The sequence below is a fragment of the Gallinula chloropus genome (genome assembly GCF_964237585.1).
Source record: "Gallinula chloropus genome assembly, chromosome: 1".
Taxonomy (NCBI): Eukaryota; Metazoa; Chordata; class Aves; order Gruiformes; family Rallidae; genus Gallinula; species Gallinula chloropus.
In genome coordinates, this window is record NC_140085.1 from 77,405,853 (window position 1) to 77,423,232 (window position 17,380).

Genomic DNA, 17,380 nt, shown 5'->3' on the forward strand with positions numbered 1-17,380 from the left:
AGACATTTGGACATTTTTTAAGGTTTTCTCTCTTTCTTAGCAACTGGGGAGGAGGAAGGGCAGGTCAGAAGAGGACAAAAAGGCACTGACGTCTTCTAGAAAGCCAACTAACTGAATTCTTTTCTTTATAAAAGGAAAACTGCGTAGTTTTGTTTATTCATTGCTCTGGATTAACTATTTTTAAATGCTTCTGCTTTCAAAACCCTTCCTGCCCAAACTGCATGCTGCTGCATGCGATGCCTGGGAGTTACGAGTCCCACGGCTGAGCGTGGCACCCTTGCAGCCACGGAGTGATCCCCACTGCCAGGGATGAGCCCAGGGAAACTGCGACTACAGCTGCCAGGTGCTTGGCAGTGGGTGTTCCACAGTGCCTGGTCCCTCCAGCCTGCATTCTCTGCTTGTTTCTGCAATGATTGCTAACACTTGAATGAATCATTTATAACTCAGATAATTCTGGCAGTGCTGCCTGTAGAAGGACAAGCACTTCTCCCGAATGATTCCTAATGGAAGCTGTGGTTGGAAATGGGGATTGTTATTCACACGTCGCTCCTCTCCTGGGTGTTGGAGGACACGTGAAAAGTCTGGCTTAGCAGTTCCTTACTCTCTGCTTGCAGGCAGCCTTCTCTCACTCCTTTTTTGTCTCCTGTATCTGTTTTCTTCAAGCATGTTTCTTTTAAGTTGTTGGCACCTGGTCTCCAGCTCTGACATACACAAATCCTCACAAGGGCCTCTGTGACGATCCTGGGAATATTCCATCCCCCAAGGACTGATTTGCCTTTCTCCTCCTTACAGCAGCTGCAGCTCCTCTCTGCAGAAGCCATGTGTGATGATGAGAAAACCAAACACTCCTCTTGACACCGTCCAGGGACCAACTCGCACTCACTGCAGGGATGCCCCACTGCCTCGACACAGGCTGTGTACTGGGAGCATAGGAGCACCACCAGCATTTCTTATTTCTACCAGCCCAGTAATAAAAGCTTATGAGAGACCTTGATCTCAGCCTGTTCTTCAATTAATTTGCTTTCTAAAGCAAAAGAGTTTCTCTTCCACAGGTTTTGGTTTTATAGGAGCTGTAAGAAGAGTGTTAAGTGTGACTTATGACATTATCTTAACTTTATGGCCTCTTGTGAAGCATCAACTCATTTGCAGAGCTCTGCTGTTCCTTTCTGAAATGAAGCTGCTATGTAAAATTCCTCTCTAAGCCCTATCATGCATATTTGTTAGTGCCACATTTAGAGTGCTTGCTGCTGTACTTTGCACAGATGCTTTTATGGCTGCTGACTGGTTTGGGGTCTTTTTATATGTCTAAATCAATTTAACATTCCTAAAAGAAGAAACAGACATCTCAAGCAGCTTCAAAGATGCTAAGCCAGCATTTGCTTTCTAAACCAAATGCTTCCCTAGAGGCACGTGTCAACTCTGCTTTGTTCCATCTCATAAATTTAACCTAGCAAGGCAAACATAGTTAATTCGGCTTGTTAATTTACTTATTTTTAATGGATGATTCCATTTAATGGATGAGCCAGGAGAAGCTGTGTATGCCCTTGGATCCTTGGCAGTGTTCAAGGCCAGGCTGGATGGGGCTTTAGGCAACCTGGTCTAGTGAAGGGTGTCTCTGCCCAGGGCAGGAGGGTTGTAACTAGATGGTCTTTGAGGTCATAGAATCATAGAATTGTATGGGTTGGAAGGGACCTCGAGAGAGGTGAGCTTCCAACTCAAACCATTCTATGGTTCTATGATTTAATGGCAAAATATAGAGGGTAACTCATTAAAGCTTTTGTTTTCATTTATTTATAATATCCCAGGATCTTAAAATTATACAAGAAAAAATAATACTTTTTTCTAGGGAAAAAGCCTTACTTATTTTAGTACTCAGATTTCTGAAAATAATTTTGTTAGGAACGTCTGAGTAGGTGGGGGAAAGAACTGAAGTATCTGTATTATATGAAGAAGGTTGAACTTGCTACAGCCTGCTCTTAGGGAGTGGGAGTTATTAGAAACAGCTGTTACAGAAAACGTTGAATTTTGATCACAAGTATTATTTATTAAACCTTCTCTATTTTATTTCACAGGCCTCATCTTGTGGCACTGCAAAGTGGATAACATGCTCAGAAACTGTGCAAAAAACAGATGTTGGGAAACAGGGTGTAAAGCTTTAGTGCAAGTTGAGGGAGGCACAAGGGGGTTGTCCTGTGTGGCACAGAACTCCATGCAACTTGGTAAAGTGCTTCAAACCTACACTACTTGCCAGGCTACAGAACAATAAAAGGCAGACCACAGGATAAATCTGAATTCATGCCGTGGTTTTCCTGGTTGACCACTGGATAATTGAATCTAGCTGAATAATAGTTAACCACCATGGGACCAAGATTTGATACAGCATTCTCTGGAGCTTGTTGCACTGAGATCTGCCTGACACACTAACCTCTGTGTTTGTGGATGGTGTTAATTGCCCCACATTATACCAATTAACATAATCTCTTCTTTCCAGCACTCATCACTACATCATGCCTTGTAAAATGATACTAGGTCAGATTTCTCTTGGGGCTTTCCCCCCTTCCATCCCTAGATAATAATTACTTGCCTTTCCTGTTTAATAAAGCTCAAGACTTCCATATTAAAAAATGGGTAATTTGTCAGTGTGCCAGGAAAAGGGGCAGAACAGAAAAAAAAAAGTTTCAGTCAAGAAAGTGATTATGGAAGTGACATTAATTGTGCTGGGGAGAGATGGGCTGTGTCAGGACCTGCATTCAACTTACAGGAAGGAATGAAAAATTGACAGTTGAAAGAAAGACTAGTAAGAAGCTCTCACAGCCTGATTCAGAGTAAATTAGTCTTCCTTATGTAACAATGATGTGAATTTACTATCAAAGTGCTGACTCTTTAATGGTGATAGAATATAGCAAGGACTATACTGTCCCTGCTTCCTGAAACCATGCTTTCTTGCATAGCCTGACTGAAACCTCCAGTATAAAACAGGACCAAAGTTACTATATCAACTGAACGTATTTACTGCTTTGCCCTCCCATGCTGAATCCTGTGAGAAACACCTTCACAGAGACCTCAGTAAGGGGTGGCAGCACCTCCCACACGTAGAACGTTTAGAAAGGTTTATGTAAACTCACTGGCAGAGCAGCAGGCAACATAGGTGTGTGAGGTTTTTTATTCACATTTTAAAATTTAAAAATATAGGCATTTAGAAGTAAGGAATAGAATGAGATTGAGTTCATGTGAGCTTTCAATTAGGTGTCAGGGATCACAACTCATTGGATGAACAGCTTGTAAGGAGAATGTATGTTAACATGACTTTGAATCTGCCAATAATTGAGCCAGACAAGGCATATATCTCACCTGACTGAGAATCCGACCACATTTCTTTCCGATTTTTTCCACCAAATCAAAGATTGGGAAGTTCCAACTATTTAGCTGCTCCATCAGGGGATCCAGGTTGTCCATAACCAGAGGCTCAGGAGCAAGTACAGGCTTGTCCTAAGCCAGAAACCAGAATAAAGAGGAATTTTAGTTCTGTGAAGCATCTCATGCAAAGACTTATGCTCTTAAAAACCACAGTCACATTAGCATCATCTGTAAGTCGATGGTACTTTACTCAGCTCAGCAGAGATGTCCCCATTTCTACCAGCCCTGAAGCCAGTCACTCTCCTTTATAATTTATTTCACTTGAATGAATAGGAAATTCTGTAAATGACATATCCATCCCTGAACTTTTCCATGAGACATTTATTCATTCATGGGAATCATTCATTCATTCATTCATTCATTCCAAGGGAGTCTGTCTTCATTGTAAAATTTGTTGCAGTAGAGAGGGGAAAGGGCTCAGTTTCTACTTCTGCACCAGTACCCATTCATCACAATCTCACGTGGCTAACGGAGCTCGGTCAAAGTAAAGACTTGTGCTTCTGTAGCTGAAACCTCCGTCTGTCACGGTCTGCATATAAAAGATGGGCTGTGCCCCTCCTTTCACGTTTCTCCCTGTATACTTCCTTGAATTTCATTATTACTAAGGGACTGCAGATGAGTAAATGGCAAACTATCTCAGGAAAAATGCCTTCTCTCAGCACATCCAACTGCAACAGATTACAACACATTATTCAAGAGCTCACGCCAGCCTAAATTTATTAATTCAGCTGTACAACAGGCTATGGAAAATTTACCTAAACTAAGTTTTCCCTCGACATCTCAATCGAGCTTACAGCTAAATACAGTAGTTGTGAGAAGATCAGCACTTTTGAACTATACTGCAAAGCTACGTTCAAGACATACACCCCACAATGATCCTGTGCAGCACCCTCAGACAAGTGTTAAATTATTTTAATATAACATCCACTGTATGTACTGTATATGCAAGGCCACTGAGAAGCTGAAGTGCCTGAACAGGAAGGCTATACATCACGCTAGCAGCCCAAGAAGATAATTTCTCTTCATTCCAATTCATTCCCTTTAGAGGCAGCACTAACACACAAGTCAAACATTTGAAAAATGCCTAATGCCAGATTCAAGAACTTGTATTTATTCATCAAAATAGATGGTTAGTGTTGCACAAGTGGCCAGTGCTCAGCAGCTCTCACATTTCAATGGTTCCTTTCAATTCCTGAAAGTCAAACCTCCTACTGCAAGGCAGGAGCCAGCTGCAATTGTTTACAACTGTGGTAACAACCTTTAGACAGCTCTAGGGTGATTTTTTTGGTGGGGGTTTTGATTTTGGTTTGTCTGTCGACATTGTTGTCGACCCCCCCGCACCCCCATCAGTATAAACTCAGTCTATTGCGGGAGTGGAGCTCAAACAAGCTACCTCAGGTGGTATCAAGGGATGCAGAATGATGGTCTCCGGCGCGTATGTTCTGCAGACGGATCCCTTCCGCGGCTGCTCCTTGGCGCACTCTGTCTCATCATCATTCTGCACAATGTCACTGCTGTCGCTGTTGTTGGTCTCGTAGTCAGAAGTGGCTTGTGCAGGGTCATCTACAACACAAATCACAAAGCTTGTTGTGTGAGCAGCGAGGATTGCCTGAAAGTCATCCTGTGACCTGCTGAGGAACAGCAACAGGAGCTCTGACTCATAACACATATGTGCTGCTCGGCTGGGTCTGAAGTCGGACAATCTGTCCAAAAGCATCAACACATATACCCTGCAGAGTATAAAAGATGGGATCAGGGATTGAAGAGTGAGGAAAAATTTGAGGACCCTTATTTGAGCTGACTAGGTTTCTTGAGGCAAACTGTATTTCCTTTATATTTCAACTATTATTCATTAGCTTTTTGCATATGATGCATACAAAAGGGAAAGGATCGTCAAAGATAATTTATACGGTCTCACCTATGTATGTTCTTTTATGACAGACAGACATATTTGCCCTTTCTGTGCCTGATGATTGAATTTTAAGGGATGAGGAGGATGGACAAGGATGGACATTACCTGTTCTGTTCAGGGTATGTGTGGTACCATCATTTCTATCTAGTGTTCCATCACCAGCTTCTATTTGATTATAGGGTCTGCCGCAGCTGAAACACATCAAGAAACATCCACAATGTAAAGAAGTGTGTACATCAGACAGTCTTGTGTAAAATGATTTCCTGCTGACTGTGTAAAATGACATCATACAGTATAAGCTACAGTACATGGTGCATTCTCCAGTCAAAATTAGTAAAGCAACCTGAAGTTTCACTGGAAGCCAGGAATGTAAAAATACAAAAAGATCTTGGATTAACTGGCCACCAACATTAAACCTGTGTTGCAAAGAGTGAACCTATACCATGTGATTTTTCTTTGAATGAATTTTTTGTTTAGGTTTATCAGTGCAAAACAAAAATCACCTGGTTTTATACTACGGCTGCCCTATAAACATGAATGAAAATAAGGAACATGTGCCAGAGAGTTATACAATCTTATGTAATTCAATTTAAACACAGTCATGATGTGGCTTTACTCTCCTTTACTTGCTTAAAACTTGGATATGTTCCTTTAAGGAGGGAAGAAGGTATTTTACCACTACTTCATTGACAACATGGCAAGTACATCAGAACCAAGGAGGCATTTTGGATGGAGCATGAGGTGAGTGATCTGGGATCCAGAAATTCAGCAACAAAACTATAAGACAGAGTTTACTTCATCATTCCCAGAATAGAAAAATAGTATAGAATCATAGAATATCCTGAGTTGGAAGGGTCCCATAAGGATCAAGTCCAACTCCTGAATATTTGGGGCGGGGGGGTGGCGGTTCACAATATCATGGCCTTTCTAAATGACTGTCTCTTCCATTAAAATGCTTTATTCCTTGTGAAGCGTCATTTAGTAATATTATATCAAATCTGTCCATGACATTTTAATATTGCTTTTCCTGGTTTGAGTCAGTATTTTGTGGCATATCTCATATATATAACAGCCTTTGTGAAGCAACTATGACAAAATCATTTTAATTGGTCAAACTTTGTACTAGAAACTTCTCAGCAACGTAAGTTAACTATAGAAAAATGGCTGAAATCCCATGCCATATGGCTTTTGACTGGGTCATCCAACACATATTCTGGAGCTCTGCAAACATAATGAATTCCTGAAAGAATTTTAAATAAATATACAAATCTGTATACAATGATACTTGTAGTGCACAGCCAAACAAATAAATCTTCTATCACTCAGGTTTATAAACAAGATAAGAAAAAATTATTAACTATGCTCTCCCACATTCATTGTGGTTTCCATAAGGTCAATGCTAACAAGCCAAAATGTCAAAAAGAAGAGCCATTGATTGGCTGTAATGGTACAAGGCTTTTGCATCATTGTAAGTGTACCTCTATTTCCAGAACATAAGATAATTCAAAATGATTTAGTATGTATAGTCCACATAAAACACTATATTAAAAAAATATTATTTAGCCAACTAGTAAAACACCTAAAATCTGTTCTATGTCAGAAGTAAACACACTCGTGCAACTTTAACAGAATCCCTTTCATGCCAGGGCATTATAATATACTACTTAATCAAAGGATTAGTATTTTTTTCCACGGGATTCCTGCCTCATCCACTTAGTAGAATCAAAAATGATTACTCACAAGTTACTTTAACAGCCTTGCTTGGTATATGTTCTTGTTTAATCAGTTTTCAAACTCTGCTGTCCTACCACATTTCACTTTTTAAGTTAAAAAAAAACCCAAACAAAAAACCCAACTCCTCCCCGCCAAAAAACCCAAACCAGTAAAAAACTGCTGTTTGGATGTCACTGCCTGGGTGGATCTGATTTAAAGCACTGAACCCATCAATTAATTTCATCTTTTGTTGCTGCTGGGGAAGGGATTAGTCTGGTGGTGGCAGAGGTTTGCTGACTTGGTATTATTTCCCAGGAAGGCATTTGTTTTGGCAGTAAATGTAGGGAATTGTCTATCATGAAGACTAGCAATCTACAATCTGAAAAATCAGATTTTAAACAACTTATTCTAGTTTTTGTTAATTTAACTTTCTCAGCTTGTCTTAGCCATTTAACATCTTTCTTTGGGTTTGGGCTTTTTTTTGTTGTTGTTTTGGTTTGGGTTTTTATTTTTTATTTTTTATTTTGCCTACATTACTAAGGGGTGCATCATTAATGTGCTGTTGGTTCAGCTTTTATCTGTGGCTATGACATCCCTATATACTAATGGCTAGAAATGTGACAGTGCTTGTGATTTTTCAATGGACATTAAAGGAACAGCGATTATTAGTAACAGCAGATGTCAATTCTATTAGCTGTCATTACACCATAACATTTTAAATAATGTGTTTGTTTCAAACAATCAACAAGGCCTATGCCAGCAATGTAATTATTTATAATGCTTTCACAGTCTAAGCATTTGAAAACAAGAAAATTAAGAACCTAAATAAGCTATGTAACCTACACAGATGATATAAGAGAATAGCCAGAAAAAAAGGTAATGAGTTTTTTTCCAATGATTGCATTGAAATCAATGTCTACATATATCAAGAAAATATATTCAATCAAGGTAACCTTGAAACCGCAGTGGAACAGGCATCAAAATACCAGTGTTTCCCACTCTTCTGAACTGGACACATATTGCAAGCTCCAGTAACCTAATTCAGCAACTCAATTTTTGAGAAAATAAGCAGAGCAACTTTTTTCTGAAATGCTGCTTTTGCAGAGCAGGTCTGCCTAATCTAATAATGGGCAACTTTAAAGTGTAAAATTAACCTGTACTATCGTTAACTCTTGGGCAGTAGGAAGAGTTCAGCTGCAGCTGATTTCTAAAAAAAAAAAAAATCCCAATGCTACATAATCTGACTTTGCCCTAGGAAAGGCAGGATCCACTCCTCCTGAGAGCGAGCTCAAAACGATGTGGTCTTCAGGCATTGTTGGAAGACCTTTATCAGAAGGCTCCAGGCCAGCAGCTTTTAATCCTCAGCAGTCAGGTTTTTCTATCAAGTATCAGGTGCCTGTTGTGAAACGCTCAGCCTGTGACCTGAAAGGGACTGTTTGTGTTAAAGGCACATCATGAGAAACCCAAGTTGTTAACATGAAATCTGACTTTGGGATCTGCAAGTTGTCAGCAGGGTGCTTGCGGATCAGACCGCCACGCGTAAAAGCCGTGAGTGCAACTAACGGCCTGGCACTTCAGAAGTGCTCTGCAGCACGAATCCACACCACTAAACCCACGCTAAGAGCTGCTCGGACAGGGGGAAGTATCAACAGACAATACCTCAGCAAATGGCAAAAACCTCTACGTGAGCCAAAAGAGCATAGAATCATAGAATGGTCTGGTTTGGAAGGGACCCCAAGGATCATAGAGCTCCAACCCCCTGCCACAGGCAGAGACACCAACCTCCAGGCCTGGAGCTACACAAGGCTGACCAGGGCCCCATCCAACCTGGCCTTGAACACCTCCAGGGACGGGGAATCTACTACTTCTCTGGGCAGCCTGTTCCAGCACCTCACCACTCTTTCTGTAAAAAACTTCCCCCTAATATCTAATCTAAACCTTCCCTCCTTTAGCTTTAGTCCATTCCCTCTTGTCCTGCCATTATCTGCTCTTTTTAAAAGTTGAATCCCCTCCTCCTTATAAGCTCCCTTCAGGTACTGAAAGGCTGCAATGAGGTCCCCCCGCAGCCTTCTCTTCTCCAGGCTGAACAAGCCCAGCATGTTTGCAAAACAATATAAAATGATTCCAAACCACGTCAAATTACTGTCTTACCTGCTGCAGATGACAGAGGGGCTGATAATAGGGTCTGACAGGCTAGGTGCACTCTGAGTAGAGGTTAAGACTTTGTGTGGCTTTAAGCCTTGCTTGGTGTCAGTATCTGTAGAGTCTGGAAACGACACAGAAGATGTTTTTCCAGTAGGACTTGTGGCAGGCGTCCCCTGAATTGGTGAATGGCATGGGGAAGTGAGAGGTGAGATATTTGGTGGGATACCTGGCAAGAGAGAAGCAGAGTCTTGTCAATTAACAGAAGTGGCAGATGGCTGTATGAGTTCACTGTGCAGAAATACTCCTCTTGAGATGTTCAGGTACCAGCAGAGCTTCCAAAGGGAAAGAGAAAACCCTTCTTCACTTTGAGCCAAGTCCATGGCTATCACAGAGAGATGAAGCTCCATTAATATCAGTCCCTTCTACCTGCTGAAGATCTGGCTCAAAATATGAAGCAGGTATGTCCCTGTTGAGTAGGATGCACTAACTGGCAGGCATGAATTGAAATGCATGCCTTAGAAGCACGACTATTGGTATCAACGTGTTCTGGCAACAGAGACACCAAAATCCAAATAAGCAGTTCCCAGACCCATCTGCAATTTCTCTTTGCTTTACTGTCTGCATCTGAAAAGCAGGGACAAGAAAGGCTTACACACATTCCCAGGAAATTTGAATTTCTGCATGGGTGAAGAGTAGCAATAGCCCCAAAAAAGCAGTATTTCGTAGTTATAGATGGTATGAACATAAAATATTGCACTTACAGTGCCATTGCTGTATTCCTCACAGATTTCACAGAATCACAGAATCACAGAATGTTTTGGGTTGGAAAGCATCCCAATGATCATCTAGTTCCAAACCCCCTGCCATGGGCAGGGATACCCTCACTAGACCCAGTTGCCCAAAGCCCCATCTAACCTGGCCTTAAACGCCTCCAGGGATGGGGTCTTCCACAATCTCCCTGGACAACCTGTGCCAGTGCCTCATCACCCTCACAGTAAAGAGTTTCTTCCCAATACCCAACCTAAACCTTCCCTCTTTGAGGTTTAAGCCATTGCCCCTTGTCCTATCACTACACTCCTTAGTGAACAGTCCCTCTCCCACTTCCCTGTATGACCCCTTTAAGTATTGGTACCCTGCAATTAGGTCAGCCTTGATCTCGGGCAGCTTGAGTTTATTTTTCAGTATCTCCTGTTCACTGTGGGAGACTTGTGACCATTACCTTAAACACATGGTATTGTACTCCTGAGCTAGTGTATTGGAAACTGCCAATACATCCAAGTGTGACCACTAGCAAGATACAGGTCTCTGTCCCCTATTCTATGTAAGCACTACTGCCAAGATGAAATGAATCGGCTGGTCCAGTGTTTGACACATGTGCTGCCTTCTCCTTGAATCCACTTTACATTTTCTAGTCTCAGACAAAAAGGTCCCATTCACAGTAAAGTGGAGGGGAGCAAAGATAATCTATCTTAAAAGGAAATGCATGTAAATTGAGTTAACCTCCTGAGCTTTGTTCTGAAGTTTGGAGGAAGTCAGCCTCCGCTCATTACCATGTTCATCTACAAAGCCGAGTGACACAACGAGCTTGAGAACTTAAACTGGTTTTATGTTTGAATTGTGCCCGTTATCTAAATGCATTCCAGACATGAAAATTATCTTAGAATAAGGCAATATGCTGATCAAAGTTTATGAAATACTAACCTTGCAGGATATATGTGTACAGTTCCAGTGGTTTTTCCTGATAACAATTTACTGTGATATGAGGTTTAAATATGATTTACTGTTGACAATCCAAGACTTAAAAATAATCTCTGGCAGTTACTAAACTGTAATTTTGAGATAACCAACATCTCCTAAGTTTTGATTAGAGTATTTCTTCAGCAAACATGTGGTATGCATTACTGCCTTAATTCAATGATTGCAGCTAGGATATTACGCTAGTCTTAAACTCAGAAATCTACAGCCTACAGAGCAATTAAAAGGTTATCAGATGGCCATGACATATGGAAATTGCTTTAAAATACAGAAAGCCCCTGTTTCACATTTACCAATCCTCAGAGATATCTGCTTTCCATCCAACAAAAACACGGCTTTAAAAACATTTCAGAGTCTGTTAGTTGCGCTGGGGATTCAGTCGGATTATTATCTATCTTTGAGCTATATGTTCCCAGGTAATCTTCATGACTGTTAGAGAATACAATACATATGGTCATCTTTCAACAATTTAAAGCAAGTCCTGGGAATTTAAACAGCAATTTTCACAAGAATATTTCTAATCACTGTTGGCTTTCTACTGCTAGTCTGGGCTTCTGTCTCTTGAACTGATTTGTTGTGTTGTTTTTCTTTTAATTTGCCAGGGTAGGTAATCAAAAATAAAGGAATTTAACAGAAAAATGCGGACTTCCTTTCTGTAATTCAACATTTAACCAATTATTGGCTTATGTAAAAGAAAACATGTCTTGCTACCACAAAGAATTCTCAATCATCATCGTAAAATGAACAATACAGAAAGAACTTAATTTTAAGTACATCTATCTGCTTAGGTCCTCCAGAATTTTTACACATGTGCAGCACTGAAGAAGTGAAAGAGTAACTTCAGTGTGATGCGAAACTGTATGTGAAAACACTTTACCTCAGAATGTTGCCAAAATAGGTATAGCTCCCATTATTTTAAAATTAAAATGTTTTTATACATAATTTTGTAAGTTTACAGATTTATCTAGATGAACTTCTACCAGGAATTGTTACATATTGCCAATGGAACTACTACATTAAAATTTAATTGGTATTAACTCTTGCAAATTGAAGAACTTCTGTAGATGGAATACAATACCAAATTTTAATTAAAGTGCATGATTGCACACAGTCTAAAACATCAAAATATTGACTGGCTGCATAAAGTGCTGAGACAAGATTTTCACTCCTGTGAATTGGTGCTCCTAGGAATTGCTTGTGACGGAACACAGCTCTCCCTTCATCACTGGGGAGCTCCTGTTTTTGGGCCACTACGACTGCTAAGGCTTTCTAGAGGCCGAAGAGACTCCATGTAAAACTGACTTAGGGGTTTGTAAGTCTCAGTTGCAATGTATAAAATATAACAAACACCCTCTCCCCTTTCAGGTTGGTAGGATCATCTCTGAAAATCGCAAGTCCAAGTCAGATTTGTTTTGCACTAAAACAAATTCCTGGATTCTTGGTATTATACCTCCACTATTTTCCAGTTTCAATTTTATTCATTTGCCTAAGTGCCTGCTATCTTCCAAGATAGTATCATGTCACTTAATCTTCACTGTGGTATAACAAAGCAGCTTCTGTGCAAGAGGAGATTAAATAAACTCTCCAGTTTGAAAAGATACAATGTGACAGTGCTAGATCTGCAGAATAATTGTGCAGCCACATCTTCAAACCCATCTCTAAGACTGGTTTCTCTGACTTTTCTGATGTCAGGCCTCAGGCACCTATAAATTTCCATCTGATGTCTGGGTGGCCAGTATATCTCCAAATAACATTGTCTCAACATTATTCCATGGTGGGGGTGAGGAGGAGGGGAAGGAAAAAGCAAGCAGGCTGATTTAAAAGAGGAAGGCCTTATGATCATTTTGAATTACACATTAAAGCATGGGTAAACATTACTTTATCCTGCATTTTTACAAAAAAAACATTTTACTATGGATTAAGAATGATTCACAGCTGTCATACTGCACATTTCATTACCAATTAAGAAGTCACCTTCTCAATTTCTTACCCTCAGTAATTTTTATAGGCCCCAAATGCTAATTAAAAAGCCTCGTATTTCTCATCTTTAAAAATCAGAAGGAAATATTGTACTTTCTCAATAATGAACATACAGAGATAGGGCTCTGAGTTATAATGACTGTATCTTGGATACGTTTGCAGAAGACAGGTCAGTTGCTCCCACAGCTCTGAATGGCATTATTTAGACTGTGTTTCAAGAAATCTCAGTCAGGCAATATACAGAGACAGTGAATTTAGTAAATGTTACAGAATTTAGTAAATGTTACAGAAAACATTCTGTTCTCACACCTGTTGTAGTCAAGGGCATTACATGGATATAAATCACAACATGATTTAGTATCACACTTGCCACATCATGTCATGACTAACTTCTGTAAATCACAAAAGTCAAAACATGCAACCTGATCTAGTGAAGAGTGCCCCTACCCATGGCACAGGAGGGTGGAACTAGATGACCTTTGAGGTGCTTTCCACCCCAAACCGTTCTATGATTTACAATGGCATCACTGTGAGCTTTAATATTTTAACCCACTAGTTTCTTGGGTTTGTTTTTTTTTTTTTAAAAAGGAAATAACTGTATTTATACTGATGGAAAAATAAGAAAAGACATGAACTAGACAGAGACTAAAAGCTGCTGCACACGCTAGTCATGGGGAAGCAACTAAGCAAGCCTGACAGAGCCAGGGATGCCCACTCACCTTGCCGGCTCTGCCTTTTGGCATTCAGGTGGTTGGTAGAAGACATGGGATAGGAGGTGGAGAAGGACCTGCTCTTCGTGATTGTCATCAGAATGGAGCTGTTCCAGGAGTCAGCACTGCAAAACCAGAGCACAAACAAGCATTGTTCAACACCATAAAACGCCTAAATGGCAGATCTTAAGAAGTTAGGAGACACAGCAAGGAGTATCTAATACTGACCGTCTATCTGCTGTCTGCACTCCTATCTGTGAGGTGCTCAGTATTGTATTCAGCAAAAATATTACAGTGCAGACGCTCTACAGCTGGACTTCCTTCTGTGCTGAGGCCTATTCACTGTATTTATGCAAAGATGTCTTCACTATATTGTTCTGACAATAGAGTCTTAAAAGTTGACTTGAAATAAGTTAAATTTATATTCTCTTTTAATGCCTCCTTACAAGAGCCAAAAGCGCCAGGAGGTCTCAGTGTAAATGAAAGATCAGTCTCCTTGACTCCTCTGCTGCAACTGCCAAGGCAGATACCCAGTAACCCTTCAGGCACTGGAGAAGCTCCTTGAGAGGCTGGAAGAGGCTTGGAAGAGCACTGCATTGTTCTTCCTAGTGGTGAGCCTCTCTCCTCTGTGTGAAGCACTTCAGGCTAAAGCACATCCTGCATCTCAAAAAAAAGCCTACTGACAGACCTTGGAAGACACTGGTCACCGATCCAAGGAAACCCACTGAAGGAAAATAGGGTACATGTGTCTGTGTATGTGGGGAACAAATGCTGGTGGCCCTACAACAGGATGGGCACATGCTTTCAGCCTTCAGGCTACAAAAATGTACTAGTAGAGGCCAAACACTTCTGTAAAGCAAGAGAACTGTATTTATCATTGTTTTCCTGAATGACACTCATCAAATGTCAGCTGGTTGTGGGGATGTAGCACTGGCTCTTATTATGAAGCCTATGACTTCTATCCACGGAGCCTCTCAGGCTCCACGCTTCTCCTCGCAGTCGCACATCCAAGCAATGAAAGATGACAGCCTTGCAAAGTCCCAGCCCAACTTGAAAAATTCAAATTGAGGAAAAAAACCCCACAAACAAAAACCCCAAAAAGTGTTCTGAAAGACAAAAGCATGTAACGCTGTCTTAACTCTGCAAACACCTTATTGGTTTAGAAAATATCTGCAGGTTGTCTTCATCGGCCCAAATATCTATAATCTGTGATGAAGTAAGACAAAGAAAGAATCCAGCTGAGGGGTTTTTTTTGTTTTCTTTTGGCTTTTTGTGGTTTTGTTTTTTAATTGACAGGAAGGCTATATCACACTGGCACAGTTTAAAAGAAAACTAAATTAAAGCAAACCCCCCCAAACCACATTCTTTGACTTCTTAAGGGAGAACAACTGGATAAGGAAGTGACAGAGGGAAGGCAGGTGGAAGCTGCTTTTTTTCTCATATAATTTTAAGGTATAAAGATGATCATGTCCTACCAGTTTAGTGACAGGGGGTTGGAAGAATACAGGATTGCTACTCTTCAGAGATTTGAGGGGGATTTTTGCAAATATTTGACTGCAGAAATCTGGAAGTCACGTCCCAGACTGTGAGGAACAAGTTGCAAATTTTCTAAGTACTAAATCTGCCACAAACCTTCAAGCCATGAAATGCTTCCTTCTCTCTAACTTGCGGTGGGCTTGAATTTGGTATTGGGGAAGTGGCAGATAATCAAGATTTCTTTTTTTCTCCTTCAGTTTAAAATTCTTTTCCTTGAAAGCAAATGTGTATTGGTCTGCCAAAATTTTTAAAGCTAGACTTATAGGATTCTTTTTTCCCCCCTTTCTGGAATACACATTGTTTCTCCTACTGTAAAAAAAGAACTGCAAACAGTAGGCTGGGAGGCTTGACAGAGCTGTAATTATACAATTGGCGACATTAAACGTAGGCAGAATTGATAGCATGCTTAGTTGGCTCATCAAGCAGAGTTATATAACAACTGTAGAAAAGGACCAACAATAATATTTAATTGCTCTCCTTCTCCCTCTGATTCCCATCTTAGGATGCTTACATACTATGTGAGAGTCTGGGATCAACAGTATAAATCAAATGCACCCTGGGAACCACGGGCTGGTAACTAGAACATTTCCATTTGGTTACAGCTTCCTTATATTTACTTTTACTGAGATACATGGGACTCCTCACAAAGGGACCTTTGGCTAACCACCTGTTTTTCTTGCACCAGACACGCAGTGTACTCCGCAGGCTGCCTTGAGCACCTTCAAGAAGGCCTCTTCTATGGGGAAGGTTCACATATCTGGAAGAAAGGCTGACCAAAGCAGCTTTCTGGGGCTGCATTGACTGAAGCTATCCAACAGCAAACACTGGTGATGTTGGTCCTTCTCAGGTCCTATGTTTTTCTCCTCTACCACACCAAATTCCAAATTTCAGAATAACATGTGAGTCTTCAGATATCACTGCTACAAATTACCCTCTTGAATTCCATGCTTTTGCTCTGCTCTTCCATTCCACAATGCAAAGCATGTCTCCACACTCTCTCTCTCCTCATCCACCAGCTCCAAGATGATAGCCCTTACTAAGGTGGGGAGGGGACCTGAACTTTATTCTCAGCATAGCTACCAGGCTGCATGACTGACTGACTGCCCTCTGCCCTTCCTTTGAAGGCTCTGCTCTTTTCTGTCTGGAATTGAAAAATATTTCTGGAACCAGAAAGGAGGAAATCCTGTTGGAACAGCTAAGCAATATATCTTAGTTGACAGTACCTGGGACCCAAGTCTCTTTTCTCACAGAGAAGTACCCTTCCCACAAAGACTAACATCCATTCAACTCCTTCCTTCACCAGCTGCTACTGCATTATCTGCCACAGCCCTTGTGGAGGGTTAAATGCAGCTTACCTCAGGCTATCTGTCATGCAGGTACCAAAATGGAAGGTATCTAGGCCTGAGTGCCCTCAGGCAGAGAAGCAATTTTGCTGGGGTAGTCCTCTGTGAATGCTCTATACCAGTCAGCTGCTGGTGGTAAGGAGCTGAGTGAACACAACTTCTCTCTCTCCATTCCATAGGAGGGATTGTTTTTTATGGTATTGGCTCAGGGACCAGGCTCAGAGAAAAAGAGAGTAGGTAAGAGTGAGCAGGGAATAGCTAACTGATAAAACCAGTTGTGAGGGACTGTAGCTGTAAGATGAAGGCCCATCTCTTCTGAACAGTGAGAACTAGTGTACTTGTAGGTAACTCTGAAAGACTTTCAGGGATGTGATTTAGGAAACTGGAACTAAATTTTGGCTTGGGCACAAAATGGTGTAGGTAAATACCTCGGCCTATGCCAACCTCTTTGCAGATCTAGTTCTGTGTTTCTATCATGCTCTCTATGAACACAATCTTAAAGTGTATGTGTCATGATTGAATCTGGAACTCTTTCTTCCAAGCAAGACAAACAAATAATGTATACTTCCTCCAAACATTTTGCTGAAATTAATTTGAAGGCTTTACTAATTATTGCCTGCTTACAGAACCCTTGAAAAAAATGGGACATCTTAAATGAATAATTAAATAAATACATCATAAGCAGAAGCAGACAGTCAGTCTGCACCCCGACAAAACTGCTGTGTATATTTGCTTCTTGTGGCAAATTAAGAAAAGACTTTGAACTAGATGAGACAGTTGGAATTGAGGATGGGACAGCTGGGATTCTGAATCCCAGAAGCTAAACTGTCATCAACAGGAAAGAAGTGTTCCACTGCAGTGCTTAAAAT

General features: G+C 40.8%; 1 protein-coding gene across 1 annotated transcript in view; it reads right to left on the minus strand.

Moving 5' to 3' along the window:
• Positions 1-17,380, minus strand: part of PDE3A (phosphodiesterase 3A) — a gene marked incomplete at its 5' end in the record, with an annotated part of 256,323 nt that overhangs the window by 20,121 nt on the left and 218,822 nt on the right. The window contains 5 exons of the mRNA XM_084277536.1: positions 3,352-3,489; positions 4,811-4,980; positions 5,435-5,520; positions 9,194-9,413; positions 13,642-13,757. Coding sequence (XP_084133662.1) covers positions 3,352-3,489; positions 4,811-4,980; positions 5,435-5,520; positions 9,194-9,413; positions 13,642-13,757 — 730 coding nt within the window. The remainder of the gene's footprint in view (positions 1-3,351; positions 3,490-4,810; positions 4,981-5,434; positions 5,521-9,193; positions 9,414-13,641; positions 13,758-17,380) is intronic.